Source organism: Panthera leo, chromosome D1 (assembly GCF_018350215.1).
Source record: "Panthera leo isolate Ple1 chromosome D1, P.leo_Ple1_pat1.1, whole genome shotgun sequence".
NCBI lineage: Eukaryota > Metazoa > Chordata > Mammalia > Carnivora > Felidae > Panthera > Panthera leo.
The window spans coordinates 58,680,757-58,693,784 of NC_056688.1; the positions used below are offsets into that span (position 1 = coordinate 58,680,757).

The 13,028-nt window shown below is 37.7% G+C and overlaps 1 protein-coding gene across 4 annotated transcripts in view; it reads left to right on the forward strand.

Moving 5' to 3' along the window:
* The window catches only part of FCHSD2 (FCH and double SH3 domains 2), a 303,773-nt gene that overhangs the window by 236,979 nt on the left and 53,766 nt on the right, over positions 1-13,028 (forward strand). For all 4 annotated transcript variants that reach the window (XM_042906961.1, XM_042906962.1, XM_042906960.1 and 1 more), the window contains one exon: positions 5,441-5,557. In XM_042906961.1, the coding sequence (XP_042762895.1) occupies positions 5,441-5,557 (117 nt within the window). The remainder of the gene's footprint in view (positions 1-5,440; positions 5,558-13,028) is intronic.

Sequence of the window (13,028 nt, forward strand, 5' to 3'; positions counted from 1 at the left end):
GAACCCACAAAATGTGAAATCATGACCTGAGCCAAAGTTGGATGTTCAATGGACTGAGCCACCAAGGTGCCCCAAATAGTTTTTATATTGCTCATCCCCAATGCCTCCTAAGAATTATGTCCTGTCATGAATTTAAAATTACAATTATGTTTTAAGAATGTTTTTCAAATCTTTAAAAATTTTTTTATTTTGAGAGAGAGAGAGAGAGAGCATGAGCACCAAGCAGGGAGGGGCAAAGAGGGAGAGAGAGAAAGAATCCCAAGCAGGCTCTGCACTGCCAGCACAGTCCAGCACCAGGCTGGATTTCACGAACCATGAGATTATGTATGACCTGAGCCAAAATCAAGAGTTGGATGCTTAACTGACTGAGCCACCCAGGTGCCCCAAATATTTTTTAAAATTTTATAGAGGCCCTTCTACTCTTGGGTTAGGCTAGGCTTTCAGATGATGCTAAGACATTTGGTGCTCAGAGCAGTAGCAGTAGGATAACAAATCCCTGAGTCTCTCTCTCTCTCTTTTTTTTTTTTTTTTTAACATTTATTTATCATTGAGAGGCAGAGCATGAGAGGGGGAGACACAGAATCTGAATCAGCCTCCAGGATCCAGCTGTCAGCACAGAGCCTGACGTGGGGCTTGAACTAACCAACTGAGAGATCATGACCTGAGCCGAAGTCAGACGCTTAACTTACTGAGCCACCCAGGTGCCCCTCTCTGAGTCTCTTGCCCAGAGAAACACAGTGTTACCACTGCTTACAGATAAGGCACGAGTCAGTCTGTTATATTAAACTTAATTGCAGCAGTAGTAAGAATCTGAGATTTCATCTCATCTTTAGATGTCTTGATTTTCAGGTGAGAAAGCTAAGGCCTAGAGAGGAGGTGAAATATGCTAGTCAGGATGACACAGCCAGGTCCCTTTGGGGAATAAACATACAATGTAAATGTATTTGAAGAATAAATGTACTTCAGATTTCAATGGCTACTTTTTAAGGAACAAATAAATTTCATAAAATAAAAGTTATAAAAATCCCTTAATTTGGAGATCCAAAAAAATTTCCTTCCTCAGTTTTCTATTTTGAATGAATTTTATAGTGGGCATTTAAAGAAGAAAAAGGAAGCCTTTTATTGTACAAGGGAGAGAAGGATCTCAATCTTAAGTCCACTTTGAGAACCTACATTAAAATACATGACACTTAATAAATTAGTTCTCTTTCTTCTTCTGTTCTTCCGTATACAAAATAATCTTTCTTTTATCAGTTAGGAACTGATTCTAATGTATGTTTATGTCTGGTAATCTCTTTAAGCACCATTCCAATAATCTGGTGGCCTCACTTTAGAATAAAGGCATTAGGTTTTATTTGTTTAGCCAAATTTAACTGAGGGTTCAAGTCCTCAAATTGCCTAAAGACAAATGGGAAGCATACATGCCAGCAGTCACAGTATAATGTGATATTTGCCTGACAGTAGCCACTCAATAAATGTCTGACAAGTGAATAGGGGCACCTGGATCACTGAGTCGGTTAATCATCCAACTCTTGATTTCATCTCAGGTCATGATCTCTCAGTTGTGAGATTAAGCCCCGTGTTGGCCTCGGTGCTTTCTGAGCATGGAGAGATTTTCTCTCTCCTTCTCCCTCTGTCCTTCTGTATGCACACGCATGCATGTTCTCTCTCAAAAAAATAAATAGGTAAATAAATGTCTAACAAATGAATAAATTAATATAATGGAAATATGTTAAAAAATGAAGGACCCCCTGAGTCTTTCTGCAAAGTCAGGGAAGGTTTCACAGAGAACATAGCACTTGAACTGAGATTTGAAGACTGATACAAAAAACAATAAGGAAGCTATATTATCTGGAGGGAACAGCATAGGCTTGTTTTTAGATTTACATTTATTTCCCAGGAAAAGACCTATTTGCTTTTGTAATTTTTTTTTTTTTACTAAAACTTATATGATTTCTAAAATCTAATGTTTCTGAAGATCTCAAGGATCACATTTACTGGACCTAACTTATCAAAAACCCAATCTGACAAATGACAAATGAAAAACTACCTACCCTATACTTAAAAATTGATAGGAAAGTCCTTTTACAGCATTTCTCTTCAGTTTATAATTTATTTGAATTATTTTTGTGCCACTTTTTCTGAGAATTGTGATATTGTTATTTATGTCTCTAAAAATAATCAAGTTCAACAAGTGAATTTTTTCAGAGCTAGACTACAGTATTGTTTGGCACATAATTTTTAAGTTCTCATATTCTGCTTCAGGAAGATAACAATGTTCTTGAAATATTTGTGTTTAATAGCTTATATATGTTATTCTTGTATGTTTCAACTACATTTTTAAGAGGTAAAGGAAAAATGTTAAAAGAATGAACTAAAGATTAAATTAGCTAACATTTCAAAAAGAAGCAGTCACTAGCAGTTTCTTTGGTAGAATCAACCACTGCTAACACCACCATCTGATCAACACCGGCTCCTGATATATATCAATCTCAGATGATAGCGGTGGCAATAGAACATTTCTCTGTGTATTGTTTAACACCCTGGGACGTGTTTGCCGTGTATGAAATTCCCATTTGCCTAGACCTGAGTTGTAGGTTGCTTCCATTTGTCTTTCCATGGCTTGATTGTAAAATTCATGAAAAAAAATTAATCTGAATTTGAACTATAAACTCATATCTCCCAATCAGTGGCATTTGTTGTCTGTCCTGACCATTGGGCACTCCTGTCTGAGTAATAGTAAACCCAAAGAGAAAGGGGGGAAAAACCCATCTTTGCTTCCCCAGCTCTTAAGCACAGGAAATACTCCATTAAAAGGCACAAATTATATGTGGACAGGTAGGGCTATGGCCTTACCTGCAACCAGCACATTTAAACCTATTCCTAAAATGTTGCTCAGTAATGAAAATCCAATTTCTCCATCAACTGTCTCCTTTCTCATCTGATCTACTCCCTATAAGTTCATTCACTTTGAGATCTGCCTTGATCTTTCAACATATCTTCAGTCTTATTTCTGATTCACTTATTGGGCTAGCAAGAACCTAGAAATTATTTGGAGTTTTTTGTTAACAGTAATGAGATTTTGTTTTAAGTAATTTTCACGTGGGTCTTTAGCATTAACAATTACCATTTATAGGATACTTAATATGTATATATACTATAAGAGAATATTCATAATATGAACTCATTTATCTTAATAACCGTTATGAAATAGGCATTTTTACCAATATTCAGATGTAAGTAAGACTCAGATTAATAACATGCCCAAGATCATAAAGCTAACAAATAGCATAGAGAGGATTAAAACTAAGTCTGTCTGACTTAAAAACCTAAACCTGGGCTCTTGAAAATACACGTTTCTGGCATTCCACTTATACATTAGATTCCTCTGACTAATGTAGGCTGCCCTTGAAGTCTGCATCCAGGGATTAACATTTTAACCCTGATTTCTGAGGATGAATTAAAATTTAAATGCCTAGATCCTTTTACAAAGCAAAATATAATAATAAAGGTGATTCCCAGATTCCTAATGGCCCAAAGAATGAATCAGAATATAAAATGTATGGGAATGCAAGCTGGTGCAACCACTCTGGAAAATAGTATGGAGGTTCCTCAGAAAATTAAAAGTAGAACTGCCCTATGACCCAGAAATTGCACTACTAGGTATTTATCCAAGGCATACAGGTGTGCTGTTTTGAAGGGACATATGCATCCCCATGTTTATAGCAGCACTATCAACAATAGCCAAAGTATGGAAAGAGCCCAAATGTCCATTGATGGATGAATGGACAAAGAAGATGCGGTATATATATATATATACACACACACACACACACACACACACACACAATGAGTATTACTTGGCAAACAAAAAGAATGAAATCTTGCCATTTACAACTACATGGTTGGAACTGGAGGGTATTATGCTAAGCAAAATTAGAGAAAGACAAATATATGACTTCACTCATATGAGGACTTTAAGAGACAAAACAGATAAACATAAGGGAAGGGAAACAAAAATAATATAAAAAGAGGGAGGGGGACAAAACATAAGAGACTCTGAAATATGGAGGACAAACAGAGGGTTACTGGAGGGGTTGTGGGAGGGGGGATGGACTAAATGGGTAAGGGGCATTAAGGAATCTACTCCTGAAATCATTGTTGCACTATATGCTAATTTGGATATAAATTTTAAAAAATTAAAAAAGTAAAAGAAAGAATATAAAATGTAATTGTGAAGTTGCTTAGATTTTGATTTTGATTCTTTTCCTCTGTTTCAATGCATTTATCATTGTATAATCTAGCTTTAACTGAAATGTCTGCATAGAGTAAAAGTTTTTCACCCTTGCCTACAATCCTCCCAACAGAAATACTGTTTTAATCCAGTTTAACAAATTCTGCTTTACCAATTTTGAGCTTTGTAGCCTTACAAAAGTCAGTTTTCTAAAATCTATCCACTGTAAATTTTGCTTCTATTAAAATCCTCTTTGGATAACTCATATTTAAGAAATTGTTTGCTTTCCCAATTTTACATTTTTTCATGGGTTCTTAAGAATTTAGGGGAAATTGAAATAGTTTATTGGTTAATAGTTCTGATTCTGGCATCAGACTTGTATAATCAAAGTCGCAACAATTAATATCTGGTAGACACCAGAAAGTTTACTTAACCTCTCTGAGCCTCAGTTTTCTTTTCTATCAGGTGGCTGTATGACCCATCTCATAAGGTTGTAAATATCACATGAAACACTTTTCAAAATACTTTGTACAGTAGAAGTTAAACTATTACTATTGTTAATTTAGCTTTTGAAGTGTGTTCTTTGTGAAACAGAGTAATAGTATTTTAGGGCTAGAAGAAACCCTTACTGATCATTTAATCTAGCACCCCTATATTTCCTATGACACTGAAGTCCAGAGGAAGGGCCAAAACTGGTTTGAGGGGTTTGGTGAATTGGTTATGGACCTAAAACTAAAGTAAACCCAGTATTTTCATGGACAGAAAGCTTCTGTTGCTGTTACTGTATTATTTTGTTCTTTGTGCTTCTACCCATTGATTCTTTTTTTTAATGCCATTGAAACTATTGGGTTGTTTCCATTTTAACTATGCAACTATTTTAATGTCATAGTAGATTGGCATGAATACTTTTTTTTTTCTTCTTTGGTTAGCTAGCTTTTCTTCACACCCAGTATGAGAGATGCAGCTTTGATATTAAGCAGTAAAAGACAAACAAAACAAAACAGAAAAACCTGTGGTCATTTATGGTTTCATTCCGTCCTCTTAGTTTTCTGCTAATGTTCTGACGTGAGACATTGCTTCCCACAGTAGTGGAGCATGACTTGGTTAGAGTGCTGATTAAGTGAAGGCCCTCTGGTCCACTTACAAACAGTAGTGACTTCAGTATGGATAACAGTATTTGGTCTCTGTTCTCTCTTAACGTTGTAGAGCCGACAATTAGAATCAGAAACTGGAACCACAGAGGAGCACAGTCTAAACAAGGAGGCTCGAAAATGGGCTACACGTGTGGCACGTGAGCACAAAAACATTGTTCACCAACAACGGGTAAGTGCAGTAGAGAGTCTTAGGCTACATTTAGCTTAAGCCAAATGTCAAACCAATTTAATGAGTTGAGTTCTATTAATGTGAAAAATATCCTGTTTTTTTCTGTAATTTCTCACCATTCAGCTGTATGCTCTCAGTTATCTACTTAGCTTGGAAATTCCTTAAGCCTGGGGCACCTGGGTGCCTCAGTCAGTTAAGCATCAGATTCTTGTTTTTGGTACAGGTCATGATTTCACAGTTCCTGAGATCAAGCCCCACATCAGGCTTGCACTGACAGTGCAGAGCCTGCTTGGGATTCTCACTCTCTCCCTCTCTCCCCCTTCCCTCTCTCACTTTATCTCTCCCAAAATAAATAAATAGACATACATACATACATACATACATACATACATACATACATACATAAATAAGTTATAATAAAAAAAATTCCTTAAGCCCTTCAAGCAGCAGCATAGTAATTTATTTTTTTGCCATAGAATTGCCTAAGAAAGCCTAGTGATAATGTTACCGTCTTTCAGGTAGTGCAAGAGATATGCCTGTGTTGAATTAAGCTTTTAATTCCCTAGACAAGTTTTTTGAAGTCTTAATTGTAGATTCCATGAAAATGTGTCTTCAAGGGGTGCCTAGCTGGCTCAGTCAATAAAGCATGTGACTCTTGATCTCAGGGTCGTGAGTTCGAGCCCCATGTTGGACATAGAGTTTACTTAATAAAAAATTTAAATTAAATTAAAAAATTAAAATTAAACACCAAAAAAAATGTGTCTTCAAGACTAAACTCTAAGCACAAAGAAATTACTTTAGGTGTAGTAAATTTTTTTCTAATTTCCCTTTATTTATAATTTTTGTGTTTATCTTCATATCCAACATATTAAAAGAATTTTCCATATTTAATATCTGTATTTCCTAATCTCTCACCCATAACATTTGGACTTTTCCTTCTTTCCTCTCCCTGCACTCCATACAGACTGCACTTGCCCAAATCACCAATGATGTCTATGTTGCAAAATCCAAAATGGACACTTTTATTTCTTAAAACCTGTTGGCAGTTTCATCACAATTGACAGCTCTCTTTGTGTTGAAACACTCTCTTCTCTAGTTATCCCTGTCTTAACATTGTCCTGGTTTTCCTTCTGCCTCTGTGGCAATTCCTAAGTTCTTCTTTCTCCACCCCACATTTAAATATTTAAATTCCTTGGGTTTCTGTAGTAGGCTATCTTTTCTTATTCTTTAGTCCCTTAACTGGCAGTCTCAACCAGTGCCATGGTTTCACTTACCAACAAATCATAAATTAGTATCTTCAACATTGGGCCTTTCTTCTGTGTATTCATATATCCTCTCACATGCTTGGACATCCCCACAGGCATCCCGCATTCAGTGTTCCACTCATCTAATGCTGTAAAACAAATGACCTAAAACTTAATGCCACAAAAAGAGCATATTTCACTTGTCTCTTAGCACTCTGGGGATTGGATGGACTTAGCTTGCCACTTCTCACTTGGGAGTCTCCCACGTGGTTGCAGTCAGATAGTGACCACTGCCAGAGTCACCTCACAGACTTGCCCACTGACATATCTGGTCTTGGAACAGGAAGACTTGAACAGCTGGGAGCTGGAACTGGTAGAGCTCCTCATGCATCTCAGTCTCTCCAGCACAGTGGCTTTAGATTAGCTGTATTTCTTACATGGTAGCACAGGGCCTCAAAGGTGGGAGTCCCAAGAGTGAGCCAGGTAGAAGCTATGTTATCTTTTCTGGCCGAGCCTCAGAAATAACATGATACTACTTGTGTCATATTTTTGTTAACTGAGGCAGTCACAAAGGCCTGTTGTCCAAGTTCAAGGAGAGAGAACATAAACTCCACTTCTTGGTAGGGAAACAGCAAGGTTCTGTAAGAACATGTGGAATGGGAAATATTGTAACTTTTTTTGAAAATAGCCACAGTCTACTTTCTGGGTATATCAGTTCACATCCCACTTGCATGCAAAATAAAATTCCCCTTTTTACCCAAATCCCCCAAAGCCTGGCATCAGACTCCAGTTTGAATTTTAGAATCTGGTCATCTAAATGAGATCCATAGACAGATAAGGCTTTTTGGGTACAATTCCTGTAACACAGTATATCTCTGTCAAAGAATTTGTGAACTAGAGAGACAAGTTATCTGTCTACCATACATCCAATAAATAGTGATTGATTACTGCAGCTTTGTACGTCAAAATGTAAAACACGTAAAGAGACTGTTGCATTAAAATGCCTTACTATATTTGAAAGTAAATGTTTAGATATTAAAAATAAATCTGCTTCCTCTCTCTGATGTCAAGGCATGTTGTGTCTTTCTGCTAGGAGATAGAGACAGGCAGATTTCAACAACTTTTCTGTTTCTTTGTAGTATGACCTATGATAGGCTTTAATCTTGTAAGGTATAATTTAAGCAATAAAGTTAAGGGGTTCTGTTTTGGGCCATGATAAATTACCTGGGATCACACACTTACCCTCCTTCATAAACAACTATAAAACTAGTGTAAATATATGAAACAAATGTTTTCAGACACTGTACAACAGGTAATAACAGGAGTGTGAAACCTGAGAGAAAAAATAACATTGAACTTGGCCGTATGACTTCTCAAGCTTTCTGCCTAAAGGCCCTTTCTATATTGCAGTGTAGGGAGGGAGAACTTAAGCAGGCACCACAGACTCACTGAGTTGAGATGACAGAAATCAGAGTTCAAAGAGCTGATGTGGCATGAATTTCAGGGCAAAGTACCAGATAACATGGAGATGCAAAGAAAGAATTCCAAACATGTACGTAGGTCTCCCCTTCAATCTGTTGAATACTAAACCACATAAGCATATGGTGAAAAGTGGTCTAGTTTCAACCTTTTGCATGTTGCTGTCCAGTTCTCCCAGCAACATTTGTTAAAGAGACTGTCTTTTTTCCATTGGATATTCTTTTCTGCTTTGTCAAAGATTAGTTGGCCATATGTTTGTGGCTCTAGTTCTGGGGTTTCTGTTCTATTCCCTTGGTCTATGTGTCTGTTTTTGTGCCAATACCATGCTGTCTTGATGATGACAACTTTGTAGTAGAGGGTAAAGTCTGGGATTGTGATGCCTCCTGCTTTGGTCTTCTTCTTCAAAATTACTTTGGCTATTCGGGGCCTTTTGTGGTTCCATATGAACTTTAGGATTGCTTGTTCTAGCTTCGAGAAGAATGTTGGTGCAATTTTGATTGGGATTGCATTGAATGTGTAGATAGCTTTGGGTAGTATTGACATTTTAACAATATTTATTCTTCTAACCCATGAGCACGGAATGTTTTTCCATTTCTTTATATCTTCTTTATATCTTTCTCTGTATGGCTTATTTCACTTAGCATCACACACTCCAGTTCCATCCACGTTGCTACAAAGGGCCATATTTCATTCTTTCTCATTGTCACGTAGTACTCCATTGTGTATATAAACCACAATTTCTATATCCATTCATCAGTTGATGGACATTTAGGCTCTTTCCACAATTTGGCTATTGTTGAGAGTGCTGCTATAAACATTGGGGTACAAGTGCCCCTATGCATCAGTACTCCCGTATCCCTTGGGCAAATTCCTAGCAGTGCTATTGCTGGGTCATAGGGTAGGTCTATTTTTAATTTTTTGAGGAACCTCCACACTGTTTTCCAGAGTGGCTGCACCAGTTTGCATTCCCACCAACAGTGCAAGAGAGTTCCCGTTTCTCCACATCCTCGCCAGCATCTATAGTCTCCTGATTTGTTCATTTTGGCCACTCTGACTGAGGTGGTGAGGTGCGTGAGGTGATATCTGAGTGTGGTTTTGATTTGGATTTCCCTGATGAGGAGCGATGTTGAGCATCTTTTCATGTGCCTGTTGGCCATCTGGATGTCTTCTTTAGAGAAGTGTCTATTCATGTTTTCTGCCCATTTCTTCACTGGATTATTTGTTTTTTTGGGTGTGGAGTCTGGTGAGCTCTTTAGATTTTGGATGCTAGCCGTTTGTCCGATATGTCATTTGCAAATATCTTTTCCCACTCCATTGGTTGCCTTTTAGTTTTGTTGATTGTTTCCTTTGCTGTGCAGAAGCTTTTCATCTTGAGGAGGTCCCAATAGTTCATTTTTGCTTTTAATTCCCTTGCCTTTGGGGATGTGTCAAGTAAGAAATTGCTGCGGCTGAGGTCAGAGAGGTCTTTTCCTGCTTTCTCCTCTAGGGTTTTGATGGTTTCCTGTCTCACATTCAGGTCCTTTATCCATTTTGAGTTTATTTTGTGAATGGTGTGAGAAAGTGGTCTAGTTTCAATCTGAAATTCTACAATACTGTTTAGAGAATGACAGTGGAGATAAACTGAACGATTCCCAGAGATCACATAGGGCTAGGGCACATTCAAGTTGTTCCTAGCCAAGGTTGAGGCTGCTCTTCGTTGACTATTCATGGATCATTTGAGGCATTCAAGAGACTACAGAAGGATCATACATTGGTTCCAGGGTAAATTAGTCCTAGAATAAGGCTATTTTAGAATTAACAGAGCTTTAAAACAAGCTTCAGAAAGATCAAGCTAATCCACAAGTAATCTATTTGCCTGCCAGAAAAAAAGAAAAGTCTCTTCAAAGGAAGGAAACAAAATCCAACATTAACAACACAGTATTTACTATGTCAAAAGTAAAAACTCTTGGTTTCAGCTCAGGTCATGATCTCACAGTTTGTGGGTTGAAGCGCTGCATTGGGCTCCTCACTGACAGTGTGGAGCCTGCCTGGGATTCTCTCTCTCTCTCCCTCCCTCTCTGCCCTTCCCCTGCTCGCTCTCTCTGTCTCTCACTCTCAAAATAAATAAACTTTAAAAAAAAATTTTTAAAGAATCAAATTTACTAGATATTAAAAGACGCAAGAGAGTATGATCCATGACCAAAAGAAAAGTCAATTAAAGCAGATCGATAAATGCTAGAGATGATGGAATTAACAAATAAGGACTTTAGAACAGTAAGTAAGTTCAAGAATTTAAAAGAAAACAAACATGAACATATTGAAGAAAGAAAAGGAAGATATACAAAAGAACCAAATGGGGGGGTGGGGGGCACCTGTGGCTCAGTTGGTTAAGTGTCTGACTCTTGATTTCAGCTCAGGTCATGATCTCACAGTTTGTGAGTTTGAGCCCCGCATCAGGCTCTGCACTGACAGTGTGGAGCCTGCTTGGGATTCTCTGTCTCCCTGTCTCTCTGTTTCCTTCTCTCAAAAATAAATAAACATTAAAAAAAAGAACCAAATGGAACTTCTAAAGCTGAAAATACAATATTTGAAATGAAAAATTCAGTAGATCGGATGGCACCAAAAAAACGAGTTTAAAAGTATATATAGCAACAGAAACTATCTAATCTGAAGCACAGAGAGTGAAATAAAGACTTTATAAAAATTAAAAGAGCATCATTAATCTCTCTAGGATAATATGTGATCTATTATATTTTGGGAGTTAAAGATATATTTGGAGACACAGAAGAAAGAGTCAGAAAAAATATTTGAAAAATTATAGCTAAAACTGTCCAAGTTTAATAAAAAACTGTAAACCCATAAATGCAAGGAGCCCAACAAACCCCAGGAAGGTAAAACACAAAGATCACACCAAAGCATTTCATAATCAATTTGTTAAAAAGCAGTGATATTAAATGGTATAAAACTGGAAATATCCCCTTTAGGATCAGAAACAACACAAGGATGCCCCTTTTGCCACTTCTATTCGTTATAGAACTAGAAGTCCTAGCCACAGCCTTCACAGCCTTTTAGGGATCCAAATTGAGAAGAAAGAAGTAAAGAAGTAAAATGTTCTCTGTTCACAAATGAAATGATCTTATACTCACACACACCTATTAGAGCTAGTAAACAAATTCAGCAAAGTGCAAAATTACACAAAAATGAATTACGTTTTATACACTAACAAAATACAATCCAAAAAGGAAATTAAGAAAATAATTCCATTTACAATACCATCAAAAAGAATAAAATACTTAGGAATAAACCACAGAGGCAAATGACTTGTACACTTAAAACTGTAAGTCATTGATGAAAGTAGTTAAATAAGATATAAGTAAATGGAAAGACATCCTGTGTTTATGGAATGGAAGATAATGTTAAGATGACAGTACCACCCAAAATGATCTGCAGATTCAGTGCAATCCCTATTAAAATTCCAATAGTATTTTTTTGCAGGAATAGAAAAACCCATCCTAAAATTCATATGGAATCTCAAGGAACCCCAGGTAGCCAAAATAGTCTTGAAAAAGAACAAGGTTGAAGGACTCCTACTCCCTGACCTTAAAACTTATTACAAAAGGGTGCCTGGGCGGCTCAGTCAGTTAAGCGTCTGACTCCTGGTTTTGGCTCAGGTCATGATCTCCTGGTTCATGAGTTCGAGCCCCACATCAAGCTCTGTGCTGCCAGTGTAGAACCTGCTTGGGATTCTCTCACTCCCTCTCTCTGCCCCTTCCCTGCTTGCTCTCTTGTTCTCTCAAAATAAATAAACATTAAAAAATTTACTACAAAGCTATTCAAAGTATTAAATATAAAGTAGTCAAAACATTGTAGTATTGGCATGACAGACATACAGACTAATGGAAAAGAAGTATCAATATTTTCATTTTATTTTTATTTTCTTAACATGGGGAACTCAAGTTTTTTGTTTTTTTTTTTAATTCCAGTATAGGTAACATACAATGTTATGTTAGTTTCAGGTGTACAATGTAGTGATTCAACAGTTCCATACATTACTCAGTGCTCAGTATGGTAAGTGTACTCTTAATCCCCTAACCTATTTCACCCATCTTCCCAGCTACCTCCTTTCTGGTAACCACCAGTTCTCTATATTTAAGAGTCTGTTTTTTGGTTTATCTCTTTTTTTCTTTCCTCTCAATATTTTTAAAATAGCAGCTATCTCCAAATTAATCCATATATTCAGTGCAATCCAAGTCAAACATCCAGCAGGGATTTTTATAGAAATTGACAAAATGCTTCTAAAGCATACATGGAAAAGCGAATGATCTAGAATAGCCAAAGCAATTTTGAAAAATAAGAATAAGCCTTTCCAGAGCGGAAGATGGCGACGTAGGAGGACACTGGGCTCACTGCGTCCTACTGATCACTTAGATTCCACCTACACCTGCCTAAATAACCCAGAAAACCGCCAGAAGACTAGCAGAACGGAGTCTCTGGAGCCAAGCGCAGACGAGAGGCCCACGGAAGGGCGGAGAGGCGGTGCGCGCTGCACAGACTGGCGGGAGGAGGCCGGGGCAAGGGGCGGCCCGCCGGCCAAGCAGAGCCCCCGAGTCTGGCTTGCAAAAGCAGAGGGGCCGGACAGAGTGTGTTCCGACAGCGAGTGGGACTTGACATCTGGAAGGTTATAAGCTAACAGCTCTGCTCGGAGAACAGGAGGGATGGAGGACAATGGGAGGGAGAGTTGTTGAGCCCCGGACCACAGAGCTCAGCTT